Below are 17,645 nucleotides of genomic sequence, written 5' to 3' on the forward strand. Positions count from 1 at the left end.
TTGAAGTGCTAGCTAGATTCAAGCTCAAGCTCCGTTAGGTAGGGCTAAAATTTTTATAGGAGTCTACGCCGTAATGAGTGCAGTGATAATACAAATATTAAGATTTTACGGTTAATTATTATCTATTACTACCTCTTAACCTAACCTAGTTAAGGTACCCACAAACTTTGCTAGAACATCCTTGGGAGGATAGGCATCGCTCCGGGCGAAGAATAATCTTTACCTCTGCTCCCAGTCTGTAGAGTACCTCCTAATGTACCAGGTATCCTTGCCTCATATCTGGTAGCATCTTATTGCCATTCTGATCTGTCATTGGTGCGCCGACAGCTTGAAACGGCCGCTAAGGATAAACCACACCACCGCCGTCCGATGTCGAGAGGCCCTAGCATCTTTAACCGTAATGTATTCGTTTGGGCATAAAATATTCCTAAGGGTCTTCCAGTAAATACGGTAGATACGTATATAGGATAAGGCTTTAATTACCGCGAATACCCACAATGGATAATGGAAACGTCTTGGCCCGAGATCTGGCACAAGGGTCGAAACATGGAAGGACTATGCTAGCCGGCAGATCGTAAGCGATCAGTGTACCCCCAAAGATGTTTCTTGGGATATTCTGGAGTAGGTAGTGTTCAGGCGCGCCTCTTGCTCGCATCCTCACGAAAGACCATGTGCGCCACTTTAGCCACCGTCGGTTCGAGCCGAATTACTATGCTAAATGTTCCTTCGTGCGGCGTGCTATATCACGTAGGTACCTATTTTTTCAAGTAAAGACTGTACCTAGTAGTTCACGATGCCTAGGCACGGTAACCTAAGATGCCTGATATTATAACTCACAACTTATCTTATAGTTATAGTTATAATCTAGATGCTATACACTATGAACATAATTTGCGCGGCAACTCATTTCGCTTTTAAATTCGATGTGGATTTCCCATCTTGATAAAGCTGTATCTTCCGTATGAGGCGCTCATTCCTATTCGCTACCTGCGAGACGTCTTCTTCAATCCCCGCCGTTTTACTGCGTAGAATGCGACACCAAGCGCAGCAGGGATTCGCGAGCTTTGTGCGTTTTTCTCCACTTACATAGTACACATTTTTTAAGGTCTTAGTTCAAGTAATACCTAGGTAAGCATTCATGGTTTCTTCGCTACCCTGGACAAGACGCCTCCTTTACAATACCCTGTCGAGACGTTTCTTCCGTGGCAACCTAGAACACGATGAATTTTCCCAGTGGGCGCTTTTAATCATGGGGTTAGTTGACATGTCCACTCATGAGAGATGAAGTAAAACTCGAAACGGCTCTTCGCCGTCACTTTACCACGGTACGTACCCAACAAGGAGAAGGCTTGCCCTAGTAGAGAAAGGATCAACGTAGAAGGGAGGCTCCTTTAGCTGCTTGAAACCCACCAGCATGACACAAATCGTGTTGGATATCGGTTCGCGCTGGTTCTCTAAGGGGGTTTCTGGACTCGGCAGACACTTCGGGGTTAGTTTAGCTCGTGTGTGCTATGACCAGCCTGCGGAGATCGAACAAGATCTCCATCATCTATCATGTATATATGCCAGCACCACTCACCACAGATCGTCATCTTCCATGTTCTTGATCAGGCCGGCTTCCTTTCTTACCTACATTATTATATTCGCTGTTGACGATCCCGTGGATCTGTTTTATTCTTAATACATTCTTTCTTGAGCCTTATCATTCACTTTCATCATCGGCCCGGTGCTGTCCCTTTTCCACATTCATAAATTCAAGATGCCTTCCATTTCATCATCCATCTTTTCTCTTGTGTCCCTGTTCGCTGTTGCCCAGGCACACGGTGTCGTCTTGGCAGCACAGGGTATTAAGGGCTCGCCTACAAGTGTCGGTTTCAAGGTTGAACCCGAGTTGGCGAGGAATTGCACATCTATCAGCCCGTGCCAACAAGACACTACCATCATCCGAGATGCCGAGATCGCCGCAAACGTCGTGAACGAGTGTGGACGAACAGAATTGTCGGGTAACATCGACATCGGAGAGAACACGGAGAACGCGTTGGCTGCTGGCGCCGTTACCCAAGTCAAGGCCGGTACGCAAGTTAAGGTCACTATCCATCAAGTCAACGCCGACGGCGCCGGCCCTTACGCTTGCGACCTTGTCGAAGCTGGAAACAATGGTGTCATCACCCAGAACCTAACGGTCGAGAACAATGTTCCCGGTGTCAACGGTTTCTCTCAAGCCAAGACTCAGGATTTCGACATTCTCGTCAACATGCCCGAGAAGTTCTCCTGCAGTGGATGTAAGTTTTCTATCCCAATTTGCTAGAGTTATAATATCCTAACGATTCTTCTATAGCTTCCGCTGGTAATGTCTGCACTATCCGCTGCCGTAACAACGCTCTTGCCGGACCTTTCGGTGGATGCTTCCCCGTCCAGCAAGTCGATGTCGAGCCCAGCAAAAACACTGCTGCCAAGGTCTCCACTGGAATCTCTCTTGATAAGGTCTTCAAGCAGGTTTCCCAGGACCAGGCCGACCTTCCTGATGCCATCGCCGCCATCCAGAAGGCTGGAACCGACGAGGCAGTGAAGAACGCAGCTGTTGTCAGTCAGCTTCTGAAGCAGACTGTCACTAGCTTGCCTGCTGCTACCCAGACTCTCGACATTGTTACTGGAGTTGCCACCAGCGCTGCAGCGAGCGCAACCGCTACTTCCGGAACCGGCCGCAAAGGTAACGGACGTGGCAACAACAACGGAAACAACAACAACAATGCCAACGCCGGTACCAACAATGCTAGCGCTGGCAACGGAAAGGGCCATGGTAACGGCAACGCTTTCGGTGGCTTCGGTAACCGACGAAGAACTGTCTTCCGTGCGTAAACGGAGGCAATGACATGTGTTCTCTATGAGCTAGGAGATGATGAAAAAAAGGGCTGCGCCTGCTAGCAATGTACTTAGGAGTTGGGAGATAGCGCATAAAGGATTGATAGGGCACTTTCGACTGTACCAAGATTTGTCTGTACATATATCTAACGTAGACTATCCTGAACCGCAAATAAATCCGTAATGAGCGTGTGAGCAGTACGCAATGGTGGAGATAATTGATCGGATATTCTTACCATGTTGTTATCCCCATTGATATGTGACTAGGACTAGGACTTGGACGCCGGAGATAGCATAATTCCATAGCCAATAAAGTAAACAGCCCCTTGATCCTACGCTCGTACGGCATAGCAGGCTAGAGACATTCGGCTCGGTGACACGTTCCTGCAGATGGATGGGCTAAGGTAACCCGCCTGCGTTCCGCTTTACCATAACAATATAGGCTATGTGCTTTTCGGAAACAGCTTGGTAATCGTTTGTGAGCGTGACTTATCACTTTCTAAACTTCGTAATTGTTTAAATCCGAATGGTTTTAATTCCGAGCCGATGCAATGACGCCGTGCAACTGGACAATGAGTATAGGCTGTTGATTATCAACCATATTCCACGGAAGGCTGAGAGAAGACGATAAATGTAGCGGATTCTTATGATTACCAAATACTGTCGGCTTGGCTAATATAAACGGCTGTCCTTGCTACCTCCTAACACTGATAAGCCTTGCCGCCTCCTTCTAACTCTACCTACCTCTTACTTACGAGGTAATAGCGTCGCATATTCATTTATACAATACTTACCTTACCTTACCTTACCTACCTCCTAAGTAGCTAGAAGATAGACCTTCACAATGTCGACACATCTCGCAGCATTCCTTACCGGAAAGGGGCAGCCGCTCGAAGTCCGGGAAAAGCAGACGCCCAAGCCGGGCCCCGACGAACTTCTTATCGACGTGAAGTCGATCGCCTTGAACCCCATCGACTGGAAGCAGCGCAACTTTGGTTTCGCCGTCGCCGATTACCCCGCCGTGGTCGGCTCAGACGTCGGCGGGGTCGTGCTCGAGGCCGGCTCCAACGTATCCGCCATCTTCAAGCCCGGGACTCGCGTCACGGCTTTTGCGCCGGCCTTCTTCGCCCAGGGAGCTCCCGATTACGGCGCCTTCCAGCAGCGGCCTATCATCCCGGCGGTGAATGCCGCTCCGATCCCCGACTACCTTTCTTTCAACGAAGCTGCCACACTTCCTATGGCTTTTGCTACGGCGTGGTCCGGCTGGGAAACTATCGGTGTTTCCCGCACCACCGCCTATTCTCCCAGCGACAAGCAAGGCCTTCTAGTCTGGGGCGGTTCTGTAAGTAAATCTTCGGGTTCATTTTTAGTAAAATGAATACTATAAAAAAAGAGAGAGAAAAAAAGAGGCAGTTGCTAACATTAGATTCTGTAGTCTAGCGTCGGCACCGCAGTGATACAAAGTGCCAAGCTACTCGGTTTCACCGTGTACGCCACCGCGAGCGCCAAGCACCACGACTACATCAAGTCGCTAGGTGCGTCGCGAGTTTTCGACTACAAGGAGCCCAACGTGGAAGACGCCATCGTCAAGGCGGGCAAGGAAGACGGCCTCACGTTCCAATACGGGTACGACGCCGTGGGCGCTACCCAGTCCTGCCAAACCATCCTGAAAGCCCTAAAGGGGAGCGGGCCGGCTCACCTCGCCTCCGCACCCCCCTTAGACCCCAACGGGCCCACTCCAGAGGACGTCGAGACTAAGTTCGTCGCTGCCTCGACCGACGATAAGGTGCGGGAAGGACAGTTCTCGTTTATTTTCAACACGTGGTTGAAGGAGAAGTTGAAGAAGCGCGAGATCGTGCCGAGCCCGAAGATTCAAGTGGTAGAGGGAGGCCTGCATGGAATCAACAAGGGCCTTGATATCTTGAAGGCTGGGGTTAGCGGCACGAAGCTGGTTCTCGAGCTTTAGCGGATAGATACGATATTAAAATTATACGATGCAGTTGAGATGTCTTAATTATGACTATGGAACTAGAGAGATTTCTCCGGGATACATCACTGTGCGAAGCCAATGTTTCATTAGGTTTGATAAACCCCAAATCTTTGCTCCTAGTATCCATCAGTCATTCTTAGGGCAATAGCTAGGCCATAGCACAGTGTGCTAGCATCTTGCCTCTTAAGGCTGCACGTTTAGTCGCGAAGCCAACTTCCAACCCCACCAGAGAGTAGCCCCTATGGTTATAAGATTCAGGTGAATGCTCATGGCGTGGTTACGCGAGAATGCTTTATTTAGCGCTCCCATCTCTTCGCCAACTTCAACCGGGTCGTTTGATTTTCTTCCATCCCGTGTTTCTGAGTCTCCGTTAGCGATTGCGGCGCTATTAATCCGGATTTCGGTGCACAAATAAAATCCCATACCTTGATGAATCCGCTGAATCATGATCTGGCGTGTTCGAGGCCCGTAGAGCATCAGGTTAAGAAGCGCCGTGACCCCTGCAACAGCAAACGGTATCCAATTGCCCATGCTGGAGTGCAGTGTCAACGGTCCGTATGGAGGGACTGCCACTGCTGTCAGTAGGAGAAGAAGGGTCTACCCCCGGAAGTAAATTGGGAAGATGCGCTTCTGCAAGGTGGTAAAGGCCAACCGTGGTAGCTCTTGATAGCATACTTTAGTCATCACAAACGACTGGTACAGTTCCATGCCTAGGAGCGTGGAGTAGGAGAAGAGATGGATAGGCGCCAAGAAGCTGGCCGGGGACAGAGACGTTTGCAAGAAAGCCATTGGGGGTATGATTGATCGGTGGATTAACAGAGTACAAGGATAAGAAAGTCGATCGAGAACGTTGGATGAGTTATTTATAATGAAAAACTAGATTATTGACAACGCCGGCCAGAAACGGAGGTTGAGTTTCGGTGCGCTTCCGTCGCTAAGCTTACGAAGCTCCGAAGGGGGTCGGAGGAGGATCCCAACGTACCAATGGGAATTTTGATGACGCATTCTCGACTGTTGTAAGCGCGCAATGAACTGATGACTAGGCCGTGAAGAGAGTCTCTTGACTCCCTTGACACTCGCCGTTTTGCCAAGTCACAAGGGTTTAATTTGCAATTGCTCGTGGTGGTTACGACTCGGCGCATGTTAATTCCTTTCTACTAACGGGGCTCTAACTCGCTACCTACCAGCTAGGCCGTTCAGTCCGTCTATTTTTCTTTCCGCTTTTTCCATCTAACTCATCGCGGTCTTTCTCTATGAAGGGGCTAATGTGGTTATATTGGGGACCGATAACGTGCGTCTAGGAATATGACGACGCAACAACCCTTGCTCAGCGTAGATGCTGAACAGACGAAACGTCGGATTCAGAAGGTCATTTTCATCTTTAAGGCGTCTTTCTTGATGATGTCTTCTTTCTTTTCGAAGAACTCGGCCATATCCCACATCACGCTGATGTATCTACCCGCCAGCCAGTCCTGTCTCTGGCTTGTGAGGAATGCGACCGTATCGCCGCTTATGGCGGGCGTGCACTTGAGCCAAGCTTGTATTTTTATGAGCCTTAGGTAGGTAGCAAAGGGAATTTGAAAGCATGGAGTAATGGCATACCTTGTGTTGCCTCTGGTAACCCTCGGGCGAGATCTGTGACGACTCTATTTAGGCGAAATGGTCAGCTAATTGGCAACCTAAACCAGATGAGTAATAGAAAAGCTTCTAGTTACTCACCCTCCTGGGTGTACTGAATAGGCGAGCAAGCCCTACATAAATGTTAGAAGACGATAGTCTAAGTACCCAAGGTATTTCATGGGAAGCGCCTTATCCGACTCACCTGATCTGCGTACTCAGCCATGAGGTACTCGGTGAACCTCAGAAGAGTAAACTTGCTGAGCTGATAGCCACTTCCACCGCTATGAAAGTGATTGACTCCAGTCGAGGACATGTTGATGATCGTCTTATCTCCGCCTCGCAGCAATAGGGGTAGAAAAGCCCTCGCGATAAGGTAGCTTCCGCGAACGTTGACCTCGAAGTTCCGCCACCATTCTCCCTCGTCTCCGTCCAGGATCTTCTCGTACTTGGACAGATAGCCTGCGTTGCCAATTAGTATGTCGAGTCGGCCCCATTGCTCCTCCAAAACGCGAGCCCCGTTTGTCACGCTCGTGGAATCGGTAACATCTAATCGCAGGACGATAACGACTGGTTTCGCCCGTCCAGCATCCGCCGCGCTCTTCTCGATCTCTGCCACGACTTCGGGGACGTCTGAGCGGGACGTAATAGCGATGTGCGAAGCGCCTGCCTTAGCGTAAGATATAGCGACACCTTTTCCAATCCCTTTGTTTCCACCGGTTACTAAGATGGCCTTTCCTGTACAATTGGACTTCGTCGCGGGATTAATATAGTCGTACGTATCGTAGTGATTGGTACAATAGTCAGCGCCCCAGTTGGGGGCTACTGGCGGATATGAGGCACTGGCAAGTTGGTCATTTAATAGTCCCGCCATCTTGCTGGGCGAAAGGAGAAGTCCGGGTTTAGGTGTTGATAGCTGTATCTGGTGCCGGAGGGAAGAGGAGGGTAGCGGGGGTAACGGAGAGTTTTAAGCTGCTGGACAAAGAACGTTACCAGGTAGGTTATTACACCAAGACAGGTATAGATTTAGGCTCGAGGGGCGGGGAGAAATACTGGGAGCTCCGATCTTCGTACTTCATAACAGGTATTTCTCAACTTCCCTCACGTAATTTGTAACACGCAAGATGAATTTGTATTAATTAACTTATCAGTTAGCCCCATAATTAACAAGTGTCACTGACAGCTCATTGGTATGAACTATCGTATGTTTCGGAAAGCAAACTTAAAAATCTTGCAGGTACCTGCTTCTATCCGTGCTGACTGCAGTCAGTTGGAGCCCGACGCCATAACGACGAGCCAGTAGTTATACGGTGCCACCTAAAAAACAACATTAGAAGTACATTGGATTATCGGAACTTTGAACATCAAACCTTAAAAGTGGAACTTATCTGGTATTACTTATCGAACGGCGCGCATCGTAACGGTTTGTGGAGGCATATACATTTCCGCCTCCGCGCTCCGTTCTCCGTATTATAGTGGGGCCGGGCAACTGCAGGTGTTTTCCTTGAAAGGGAAGCCGTTAATAACCCGCGTCGTCTTAGGTCAGGTACTAGGTAGAGGTACTCACTTCTATCCTCTTCTTTTTTTGAGCTTTCCCCCCCTTCCTTTCTTTTCCTTTCTTTTTTTATTTTTATTTTTATTTTATTTTTATTTTATTTTATTTTATTTTATTTTTATTTTATTTTTATTTTATTTTTATTTTATTTTTATTTTATTTTTATTTTATTTTTATTTTATTTTTATTTTATTTTTATTTTTATTTCACAACTACAACCTAAATTCTACACCCCTTCATCTCACTCTAATAAAAGTGTATGTCTCGACTCCTACCGGAAGTTGTTAGTCACGATATATAAGCCTCATCAATGGCTAATGGAACAGTTATAGCGATTGAACTATATCAGTGTGTTGCAGGTGTAGTAGCAATAAGTGATCGATTTGGTGCCTAGAAAGTCGCGTTCTAACCAACTACCAATAGCGTACGCCTCCAATACTCCTCCACTCACCCCGGGCTTTAAAACTTGAGCTAGCTGAAAGTGAGGCCGCACGCCATATTAATATCCCCTGGCAACTTAGAACAGCAACTCAGTGGCCTGCATTGGCCCATGCATTCTCGAACTCCTTAATCGCCCTCTTGGCCTTGTCATTGCGGTCTGTTTTATCTTTGTCCCCTTTTTCGGATGGGACTACGCCTGCGACTCGTTCCGATATAGTCGGCTCGGCACGAAGAAACTCCTGTAGCATATAGGACTGGTAACCGCCCTTTTGACTAAAGCTACGTTAGCTTCTTACGGCGAGCCCCAACGAGTGGCACGTACCTGTTAGAGTCTCCCGAAGCCTGAACTCCTTGACTTTCCGAGGGCGATGCCATGTTTTAACGATTTCAGCACTATAGCTTGGGCGAGCTTTTCTAGAGTTCTTGGTTCGACGAGGGCTTTTGAGAAGAGATTTTATTGTGAGTGTAGAGATGATGGACTGACTGGATCCTTAGAGTCATCGTTCTTATCGTTTTATATTTTTTTTTTGGTCTCTTTCAAACTTCATGTTGTAGGATATGCCTTCAGGTTGTTCTATACTTCTGACCATAACCTGAACTCGAACTTGAGATCGGGTGTGTCATCGCGGTTGTTCAATAAGGATGTAATCCGGCCTCTCATTGGTTAATTCACACATATGCTGGAGTTTTCATCGTATTGGTTCAATTCAGGGCCTCATCATGAGGACCATGAAGTATTTCATGAGAGCGGTTCAGGTTGTGCCATAACCTGAATGTTTTAAGGCTTACTGACGAGTTCGTACCAGGTACATATTCCATAGCCTTTCAGGATTCGAAGTATATTGTACCTGTTGCGCATATCTTCCAGACCTGCATGAGAAGATATATTATTCGGTAACAAGGTGCATAACTCAACCTTCCAATGATTTGACCTTGTTACCTTAATGGTGCCGTCGGGCTGTTACGACTGCAGCCTAGCTACCATGCCAGCCATGCTGATAGGTAGTACAACTTCCAGTTCCTTGAATGTGGCTTACCGAAATGCAAAACCTGACGCTAAACCCGATTGCAAAAAAACCTGATGGAACTGTGACCCAATAGGATTATTGAGGCTGAGCATCTCACATCCATTAGGGTACCAGTGTAGGTACCTAATATGTAGAGACAGCCTTGCTTGATAGAGCACTTTAAAAGATGGCAAATCCGCATTTGAATTTGCTGGAGGAAACATTCCCTACCTCTAGTTCTTTTCAGCTTAAATCACGATGCCTAAACGACCAAATACCCAACATTTCAGCAATGATGAATGGGAGGAACGCAGGAAGCGGATCCGCGACCTGTTTGAGCAAGTCCCGCTCAAGGGCGCAGGTGGTGTCATCGATACAATGACGAACGAAGGCTTTCCCGCTACGTAAGCATCTCTTAACATCCTATCCAATTGTCCAACTGAAGTATTGAACAATTCAATTAATGCCCAGCAAGGGTTGCGCAATATGAACATAGATTCCGAGCGTGGGGCGTGAAAAAATACAAAAAGCGTGGTAAACCGGAAGAAACGACTCATGAGATACGACAAGGAGAAACAACCCAGACGTACCAGACCTCTGAATTCCAAGAGGGTGCACCGCCCACTGAAATTGGCAATACAGCCGATACTATGGATGTTGATGTAGAAGAAGAGATTTTCCCGTGGACTCAGAGCACGCAGCATCTTATATCGCCGAATGAGGACTTTAACATTGCGGACTGGGATATGACCATGACGGATTCGTCAGAATACAGCTTTCCACTACACGGACTTAGCAACCCCTTCTGGGACATGGTATCATCCTCTGGCAATGTTTCCTTCCCCATGTCCGTAAATAGTCGACAAGTCTTTCTGCCAGCATTACCTTCCACTCAGCTTGTAGTTGCAATGATTGAGAGTCAGATGAAATTCGAAATGAACCAAATGAGGAATTGATTAGTGCATTTTGGCTAACGCGGTCGTGTCTGTTAGGCAGCTTGACGGGAATAAACAAGTCCAACACCCTCCAAACATTCTCAACTGTTGTGGCTAGATCAGCATCAACTTCTCATAACTTAACCCATCTCCTCTCAGTCCTCCATCGACTCTATTCTCCAAAATTCTTTGTCGGAGAGGATTGGAGTAGGCTTCGCGAGCTACCAGTTGAAGTTGAGCTGGATGCTCGTTTTGATGGCAGATTAATTGCGTCTATCGTCAATGGATATACAGGTCTCCAGGGCATGCCACCCGCCAGCGTTCTGGAATTCCTGTGTAGGCACCCGCCAATGCAGGACGCAGTTCTCAACTGTTTGAACGCCCAACGGAGTCCAGTGGCCAAATCATTCACCGAAAACATCTTTTTGGCATATTTAGAAGCCGATAACGCTGTAGCCATCAAGTCCTTGCTTGACAGCGGATGGGTCAATGCAAACGAAGCTGTGTGTCATTATCACGGGGAGAGATACACACCGCTTGAAATTGCTGCAATCAAGCAATCATTCAAAGTCCTCCGGCTTCTCATCGACCAAGGGGTTAATACGAATAAATCTTTTTTAAGGGCCAGTCATGACAATGCATTACATTTGCTAATCGAGCACGTGGAAGACCGCCGATCGACACTTGAGGATAATATGCTGAGTTTAGTTGATACGTTCTTGAAAGCTAAAGCAGCCGTATTGATAGATACTATCTACATGGCACTTCGCGCTTTTACTGATCCACGGCTCGCCGTCCGCCTAATCGAGTATTTTGCTTTTCAAACGCCTCACAAGCTTATTTCACGCGAAGGCCTGCTCAAAAGTATCCTCCAAAACTTTGACAAACAGCACGCGACGAGCATGGTTAGCCTTATTGTACGCAAATGCCAAGAGTTGGGAAAATTCCAATACTTGGATCGATTCTCTCAGGATGTCAAGTATGTGTTGGGTAAGGCCGTGGACCGCGGGTATGATGATGTAGTAGAAGTCCCACTCCCGTATAACATGTACCCAACTAACATACTTGGGAGGGCAATTGAGGCCACAAACAGCAGGGTCGTCGAATCGAATCTAGATTTGGGTGGAGATATAGAAGATGGCGAGGCTTTCATCTCCGCTCTCCGATCTGGAGATTACAATAGCCTTCACTCCCTAGAGCAACGTGGCGTCTTTAACCATCTCCAGGGTTACGAGCTCGGCCAAGCCCTTACCGTGGCTCTTGAAGCTGGGAACTTGGAGTTCGCGACGAAAATCATGAATCTTGACCCCGAGTTCAAATTTTACGAGAAACCGACATACGACCTAGATGAAAATCACATATTTGACGTGCCCGCCGCGCTAGATGCTGCTTTGGCTCACGATTTTGATGATCTTGCTTGGTCACTCCTGGATGTTGGTATCACAATCAGACCTGCGTCCTTTAAATACAGTTGTGAGGATTCGCTACTATATGTTGCGGTAAAGAATAACAGACTAGACTTTGTGAAAGTTATTGTTGAATCTGGCTTGCTTCGCAGTGATGCCGATCTGTCGCCGATTATAGAGGCGGCCTTGAGATGTGACGGGAACTCAATGTTTGACGAAATTTGGGCAGCCTGTCCACGCCCAGTCTTCTACACAGAAGGTCTTTTAAAACTTGCACTAGAGACGAGAGGAAAACACTTGTTTTTGGCTATCGTTGATGCTGGCCCTCCAGAAGCAACCTTTGCAATGAAAGTTGCAGTGGAGTGCGAGAATGAATCATTGCTTGACGAACTAATTTCCCACGGTGTCTCAGCAGATAATGAATATGTTCTATTGGAAGCGGTAGAAAACCATCATTCGATGATCATACCGCTTTTACACCGATACAGGAAAGCCTTTCCGAAAGGTCGTGCTGGATATGGAGGGCATATTGTTTTGAGTGCACTCGAGAAGCACTCGACAACACCCGAGCTTCTTGATATGGCTTTTGCTTGGAATCTTGTGGGCCCGAATATCAACCGAACCTTCACAAACAAAGAAACTTTTCTACGCAAGGCAATCGAAACACACGATTGCCTTGTCGTTAAAAGGTTTATTGACGCTGGTAGTAACGTCAATAGTACCATGATGGATAATCGCCGCTTGGGTGTTTATTGCCAGACAACCCCGCTCTTGAATGCAATCAAGACTCAGATCGTAGAAATGGTTGAGCTCCTCATTGACCGTGGTGCGGATGTGAACAAAGCGGCTACGTATGGTATACGACGGACTCCTCTTCAAATGGCTGTCGAAATGAATAATATGGCCATTGTCCGTTTGCTGCTAAGCCGTGGTGCTGATGTCAATGCCATACCTTCAAGGTATGGTGGAGCTACGGCCCTGCAAATTGCAGCTATCCAAGGAGACTGCGAGATGGCAAAGGTTCTCATAGAGCACGGGGCCCAGAATGATATTACTCGGTCCGCCGGAAGACACGGACGTATGCCTCTGGAGGGTGCAGCCGAAAATGGTCGTCTTGATATGATAGAGCTTCTCTGGAGGGCTTTTGATGGCCGTTTTGACGATGATCAATGTCGGAATGCGATACGGCGTGCAGAGAGATACGGGCATTTTGGCTGTAAGGAGATGATTGAGGAGTTCATGAGATCCTCGGCGCGCAACAGGATTGCGCTACCTACCTTGTCTTAGGACCATGGAATTCCCTTTCAAACGCGGCTTGGTGGTCAACACGAACTGAGCCAACACGTCAAGGCGGCATAGCCTTGGGTTTTATTACGAGTAAATGAATAATGTCTGGTCAAGAGCGAGCGTATTGGATCAAGGTCATCTATGATTTTATGTAGTATGGTAGAATGTCAGGGGTTTTCCTCTATGTCATATCTCTAGATTTCAACGACTAAGTTAAATTGGCTTTGATAGATAAGCCTCTGAAAGCAATAGTACCTTGTATGTAGAAGTGGATTGACGATATGAAACTAGGAATTAGTCTCCATCCTCAAAGGCTTTTTCTTCCTGCTAACGAAAAGTGTAACTTGCTTTTTCAATCAGATTTTTTTTTTCTTCCATACAACTATGGTGGGGCTTACAAAAAGGCCGTCAGGGGTTCAAAAGTGTCTAACTGAGTCTTCGTTCTGATTTGTCGCCCCTTCAAACTATCTATCGCCAATCTTGACCACAACAAGGAGAAGCGATACATAATAGGAACGCCATGCGAGATAAGGTTGGTTGGTAGCTCCACCGCGGCACGAAAATCGTATAATTGTTCAGTCCTGTCGAATAAAACCGCAGTCCTCACTGAGCGGTAAAGCCCGGATGCAAGCCATGATTTATTCTCCAGACGGATGATAGGAAACAAGCCCAAGGCGTTATTGCGGCGTTTGTCTTAGAAATGCGTCTAACTTAAGGTACCTAGCTTGCACGCTAGATGAGACCGGCCAAACCGGTATCTGTAGTTCAACACTTAGTCTGTGTGAAAAAGACCGAGAGTTGCGGTTTAGACAGTAGGTATCTAACGATAAGCCTCTTCGCTATCGTCCGACGGCCAATGAATAACCCGAAGGGCTGTTCGATAGATACCTATATAAATAGCTGTTAAGACTGGTGGTAGGTACATTTCCCTAAAACATCGTTAAACGTGTAGATTATCTCTTCTGCACACCTACTTAGGTACCTCTACTGTAGTAGCAGTTCCTATCAACACGTATAACATCATGCTGCTCATTGGTATTGTCCTGGCTGCTTTGCTGGGAATGGCCCAGTCGATGGCTACTAAGGCTTCAGCGAAACATCACGGGGGCAGTGGTGGTAAAATAGCACCCAAAGTCGTAATTATCAGCATGGTAAGTCTGTCTTATATAGAGGTCCTATCCGCTATTACAATGGCTAAAGCCGAACAATAAAACCGCAGTTCACTCCGGAAGCAGATGTATGGTACGCCAATTCTGCCAACAGCTCTATCGGCTCGCTCTTCGCGCAGAACATCTCCGTGCCGGGCCTATCCCCGCTATTCCCCTACGTGCACTGCAACGCGCGCGGCGAAGTCTGCCAGCTGACCATGGGCGAATCGGAGATCAACGCGGCGACGTCCGCGGCGGCGCTCGCCTTTTCGGGCCTGTTCGACCTGCGCGGGACGTACTTCCTGCTTGCGGGCATCGCGGGCGTGAGCCCGAAGCTCGGCACCCTCGGCAGCGTCGCGCTGTCGCGCTTCTCCGTCCAGGTCGCCCTGCAGTACGAGCTCGACGCGCGCGAGATGCCCGCCAACTTCTCCACGGGGTACTTCCCGTACGGCGCCGACGCGCCCGACCGCTACCCCGCCACCATCTACGGCACCGAGGTCTTCGAGGTCAACGCGGCCCTCCGCGACGCCGCCGCCGAGCTCGCGCGCGCCGCCCACCTGGCCGATTCCCCGGCCAGCTCCGACTACCGCGCCCTGTACGCCGCGAGCGGCGAGGTCTACGCGGCTGCTACCGGGAGCCCCAGCGTTATCAAGTGCGACTCGGCCACCAGCGACGTGTACTACTCCGGCGCCCTGCTAAGCGAGGCGTTCGAGAACACGACGAAGCTCTGGACGAACCAGAGCAGTATCACGTACTGCATGTCGGCGCAGGAAGACAGCGCGGTTTTGAACGCGTTGATGCGAGCTGCCGTCTGGGACCTCGTTGATTTCTCCCGAATAATCCTGATGAGAACCGGTGCGTGGCCGATTCCCCCTCCCTTCCTCCCTCCCCTCTCGCCTATCCCGTTTTATCCAGAGGGAGGTTGATTGAATGCTAACAAGAACATGCGATCTCCAGGTTCCGATTTCGATCGACCCCCGTCGTCGGTTAGCGCTTTCGATCATCTGCGCGTTCTCGACCAAAACGGGTTCGACATCGCCGTCCAGAACATTTATCTCGCCGGCGTGGAGATTGTTAAAGGTATCGTAGACGGTTGGAACTCTTCCTACGCCTCGGGGATCAAGGCGTCCAACTATATAGGGGATATCTTTGGCACGCTAGGGGGAGAACCGGACTTCGGCCCGGGCAGCATCTTTGGCGGGGTAGGCTTTTCGACGGCGTCAGGTACCGAAGTGGGCCTATCGAAGAGGGCTGTTCTCACAAAAAGGGGAGGTAGGATGGCGGGCGGGTGGAAATAGGATTAGGTACTAATGATTAAATTATTGATATCCTACAAGCATCTGTATACAATGTCCTCAAGGGCGAGGAGGGCACAAGCATAGATATACCCCACTTATATCAACAAATAAAAGCTCTCAAAAGGTCGTGATATACTACTGTCTTGAGCATAGATCGAAGAGCTCAAGCAACTAAATTGATGGTGAATGTATTTGTGCCCTTCTCGCACTTGAGGACATAACTATTCTGAATTATTACTAGCTTTTAACGATACGAACCATGGTGATAATATTACTCTTCGTATATTGTATAAATTAAATGCCAGCTCTTATTACTCCACCGGCTGTATAATTATATGCTGACATATTGTTAGCATTTCTGTTGTGATTCCTGATCCCAACCTTGACCGCAGCATCCAACTGGAGCTAACAGGTAATGGTTTCGAGACACGGTACGATATCCATATATCTTTAGACGAGACGGGTACCAGTTATGACACATCCCGACGCTATTGGCGGTATCGTAGATATAGCTCATACGTGCGTGGGCGTAGCAGGTGTGTTGCCACCAGTAGTATTAGCAGCGGGACCACCGACATTTTCTCCAGGACCTTCAGGGTGGATATCAGCACTAGGATTATACTTCTCGCTAGTGGTTTGGCTGCGGTTCCGGATGCGTAGACCTAATTGCGAACTGCTGATCTTACGGTGTCCTAGGATGAGCATGAGTCCGAAGACAGGCTTGGCTAGGATATCGAGAACTCCATAGAATACGGCCTCTCCATCGGGGTGAATGACGTTGCCACCCTCGCTCAGACCCCAGGCAATGGGATAGAGCAACCAAAGGAAGATGAGAAAGCTACCGCAAAACATGAAGGTCTTCTTCGGGGCTCCGCCTAGGGTTGAGGCGTGTCGTCGAGCATCAAACAGCAACTCATATACGATGAATAATAACGCTGCCGTACCGAAGGCCCAAAATCCCCACTTGAAACGAGTCCGAGTTAAAGCACCGATCAGGCCGGTAACGATCATAATCTCATCGGCGAGAAGAGTGGCTAAAATTGTTGGAGTTGGTACTCCGGCGGTGAGGAGAACGCCGAGGAGGAGCAAAGGCGTAGTTATAACCCAGTCAATGTAGCGGGCATAGAATATTTCTCGTGTCCCTGCCGCTCCTACCCCCCAGCGACTACGAGGCCGCACGAATTCGGCCTGAATAGGAACTTGGCCGAGATTTGACCCCATTGCGAAGTAGGCAATGCATGCGACCCCAGTGGCGCCTACCATGATGTAGTGAAATAATCGGTCACTTTGCGGCTTCATGAACGATAGGCCCATAAAGAGCAGAGTGCAGGCTCCCATCAAGGCACATACTGCATAATACCAATTTGAGCCGTGGGTTGTAATTTCTAAGTTGGCGTGCTGGCCAACCACCCTGTTAATATTGAGAGCTTGATTTCCAGGCCCAGACATTCTCGCGGTAATATGCGAAGAGAAGTTTCAGATAGTGGTTCGATGAGGTCGGTGGGTTACAGCATGCAGGTTTTATAGTTGATGCTTGGTTAATGGATGAGGACCGGCCTGGACGCAGGGCAAGATATTTGAATACAAACAAGATTGAGCCCAGACGAAAGTGTAAATCAACTTGCCAGTGATGACTTCATTATCCCGTAAAGTATTACCAGATGACACGGTCATGTCATGCTGCTGCAATGATGGGAAAATCCTGCATAAAAGAATCCTAGGATAGTTTTACAAGGCGTGACCGTGCTCCCATCAACATATGTTGCCAATGATCAACTGAACTTCAGGTTTAATAAGAAACTTTCTTCCAACGAGAAGGTATCGTGTTATTCTAGAGCTCTTTAGGTTAGGAGAGAACCAGGGGTTAGACCCTGACTTGACGTAGCCAGGGCTGTGCCTAATTCCATCGCTGATATACCACATAATCGAGTGCTTTAGTGTGGATAGAAAGTATAGCTAGGATCAATCGGTTAGGTATTGTTCCTTGTGGTCGAGAGATTTGAGTTTCGATAGTGGTGCCGTCCAACTCTAGTCCCTGTTCAATGACATTCTGCTCAGAGCTTTTACCAATAGAATCCTGCTACAAACCAAAACAAGGT

General features: G+C 48.2%; 8 protein-coding genes across 8 annotated transcripts; 4 read left to right on the forward strand and 4 right to left on the reverse strand.

The window, feature by feature from the left end:
* The first annotated feature begins 1,287 nt into the window (after nucleotides 1-1,287).
* Nucleotides 1,288-2,982, forward strand: F4812DRAFT_118814 (uncharacterized protein). Its single transcript, XM_047929437.1, has 3 exons — nucleotides 1,288-2,282; nucleotides 2,339-2,673; nucleotides 2,800-2,982. The coding sequence occupies exons 1-3, from the start codon at nucleotides 1,760-1,762 to the stop codon at nucleotides 2,857-2,859; spliced, it is 918 nt and encodes a 305-aa protein (XP_047787666.1). The 5' UTR covers nucleotides 1,288-1,759; the 3' UTR covers nucleotides 2,860-2,982.
* Nucleotides 2,983-3,562: 580 nt separating this feature from the next.
* F4812DRAFT_119034 (GroES-like protein) lies at nucleotides 3,563-4,932 on the forward strand. Its single transcript, XM_047929439.1, has 2 exons — nucleotides 3,563-4,204; nucleotides 4,298-4,932. Exons 1-2 carry the CDS (start codon nucleotides 3,707-3,709, stop codon nucleotides 4,826-4,828), a joined length of 1,029 nt encoding a protein of 342 aa, XP_047787667.1. The 5' UTR covers nucleotides 3,563-3,706; the 3' UTR covers nucleotides 4,829-4,932.
* A 103-nt stretch (nucleotides 4,933-5,035) lies between these two features.
* On the reverse strand, nucleotides 5,036-5,641 carry F4812DRAFT_461661 (uncharacterized protein; the record flags this gene model as incomplete). Its single annotated transcript, XM_047937905.1, has 3 exons — nucleotides 5,036-5,211; nucleotides 5,278-5,384; nucleotides 5,454-5,641. 3 exons carry the CDS (start codon nucleotides 5,639-5,641, stop codon nucleotides 5,036-5,038), a joined length of 471 nt encoding a protein of 156 aa, XP_047787668.1.
* Nucleotides 5,642-6,582: 941 nt separating this feature from the next.
* Nucleotides 6,583-8,083, reverse strand: F4812DRAFT_438395 (uncharacterized protein). Its single transcript, XM_047934994.1, has 4 exons — nucleotides 8,037-8,083; nucleotides 7,840-7,972; nucleotides 7,711-7,786; nucleotides 6,583-7,612 (listed from the first exon to the last, which is right to left on the reverse strand). The coding sequence occupies exon 4, from the start codon at nucleotides 7,341-7,343 to the stop codon at nucleotides 6,648-6,650; it is 696 nt and encodes a 231-aa protein (XP_047787669.1). The 5' UTR covers nucleotides 7,344-7,612; nucleotides 7,711-7,786; nucleotides 7,840-7,972; nucleotides 8,037-8,083; the 3' UTR covers nucleotides 6,583-6,647.
* Nucleotides 8,084-8,148: 65 nt separating this feature from the next.
* Nucleotides 8,149-8,740, reverse strand: F4812DRAFT_438396 (uncharacterized protein). Its single transcript, XM_047934995.1, has 3 exons — nucleotides 8,448-8,740; nucleotides 8,357-8,385; nucleotides 8,149-8,281 (listed from the first exon to the last, which is right to left on the reverse strand). The coding sequence occupies exon 1, from the start codon at nucleotides 8,711-8,713 to the stop codon at nucleotides 8,555-8,557; it is 159 nt and encodes a 52-aa protein (XP_047787670.1). The 5' UTR covers nucleotides 8,714-8,740; the 3' UTR covers nucleotides 8,149-8,281; nucleotides 8,357-8,385; nucleotides 8,448-8,554.
* A 990-nt stretch (nucleotides 8,741-9,730) lies between these two features.
* On the forward strand, nucleotides 9,731-13,100 carry F4812DRAFT_452331 (uncharacterized protein; the record flags this gene model as incomplete). The annotated part of the gene is made up of 5 exons (XM_047936334.1): nucleotides 9,731-9,876; nucleotides 9,969-10,390; nucleotides 10,531-10,701; nucleotides 10,771-11,429; nucleotides 11,736-13,100. 5 exons carry the CDS (start codon nucleotides 9,731-9,733, stop codon nucleotides 13,098-13,100), a joined length of 2,763 nt encoding a protein of 920 aa, XP_047787671.1.
* A 452-nt stretch (nucleotides 13,101-13,552) lies between these two features.
* F4812DRAFT_438410 (putative purine nucleoside permease) lies at nucleotides 13,553-15,705 on the forward strand. The gene is made up of 4 exons (XM_047934996.1): nucleotides 13,553-14,015; nucleotides 14,094-14,251; nucleotides 14,320-15,103; nucleotides 15,206-15,705. The coding sequence occupies exons 2-4, from the start codon at nucleotides 14,123-14,125 to the stop codon at nucleotides 15,544-15,546; spliced, it is 1,254 nt and encodes a 417-aa protein (XP_047787672.1). The 5' UTR covers nucleotides 13,553-14,015; nucleotides 14,094-14,122; the 3' UTR covers nucleotides 15,547-15,705.
* On the reverse strand, nucleotides 15,618-17,220 carry F4812DRAFT_466330 (bacteriorhodopsin; the record flags this gene model as incomplete). Its single annotated transcript, XM_047938538.1, has 2 exons — nucleotides 15,618-16,973; nucleotides 17,205-17,220. The coding sequence occupies 2 exons, from the start codon at nucleotides 17,218-17,220 to the stop codon at nucleotides 16,060-16,062; spliced, it is 930 nt and encodes a 309-aa protein (XP_047787673.1). The 3' UTR covers nucleotides 15,618-16,059.
* Between the last annotated feature and the right edge of the window lie 425 nt (nucleotides 17,221-17,645).

Source organism: Daldinia caldariorum (assembly GCF_022478825.1).
Source record: "Daldinia caldariorum strain CBS 122874 unplaced genomic scaffold F4812scaffold_15, whole genome shotgun sequence".
Lineage (NCBI taxonomy): Eukaryota > Fungi > Ascomycota > Sordariomycetes > Xylariales > Hypoxylaceae > Daldinia > Daldinia caldariorum.

Bases quoted from the DNA above. Each gene is read 5' to 3' on its own strand.
- F4812DRAFT_118814 (XM_047929437.1), top strand. From the start codon at position 1,760: ATGCCTTCCATTTCATCATCCATCTTTTCTCTTGTGTCCCTGTTCGCT. The intron at 2,283-2,338 runs GTAAGTTTTCTA...ATTCTTCTATAG, and splicing joins GAAGTTCTCCTGCAGTGGAT to CTTCCGCTGGTAATGTCTGC. The intron at 2,674-2,799 runs GCGAGCGCAACC...GGAAAGGGCCAT, and splicing joins GAGTTGCCACCAGCGCTGCA to GGTAACGGCAACGCTTTCGG.
- F4812DRAFT_119034 (XM_047929439.1), top strand. From the start codon at position 3,707: ATGTCGACACATCTCGCAGCATTCCTTACCGGAAAGGGGCAGCCGCTC. The intron at 4,205-4,297 runs GTAAGTAAATCT...TAGATTCTGTAG, and splicing joins TTCTAGTCTGGGGCGGTTCT to TCTAGCGTCGGCACCGCAGT.
- F4812DRAFT_438395 (XM_047934994.1), bottom strand. From the start codon at position 7,343: ATGGCGGGACTATTAAATGACCAACTTGCCAGTGCCTCATATCCGCCA.
- F4812DRAFT_438396 (XM_047934995.1), bottom strand. From the start codon at position 8,713: ATGCTACAGGAGTTTCTTCGTGCCGAGCCGACTATATCGGAACGAGTC.
- F4812DRAFT_438410 (XM_047934996.1), top strand. From the start codon at position 14,123: ATGCTGCTCATTGGTATTGTCCTGGCTGCTTTGCTGGGAATGGCCCAG. The intron at 14,252-14,319 runs GTAAGTCTGTCT...ATAAAACCGCAG, and splicing joins AAGTCGTAATTATCAGCATG to TTCACTCCGGAAGCAGATGT. The intron at 15,104-15,205 runs GTGCGTGGCCGA...TGCGATCTCCAG, and splicing joins AATAATCCTGATGAGAACCG to GTTCCGATTTCGATCGACCC.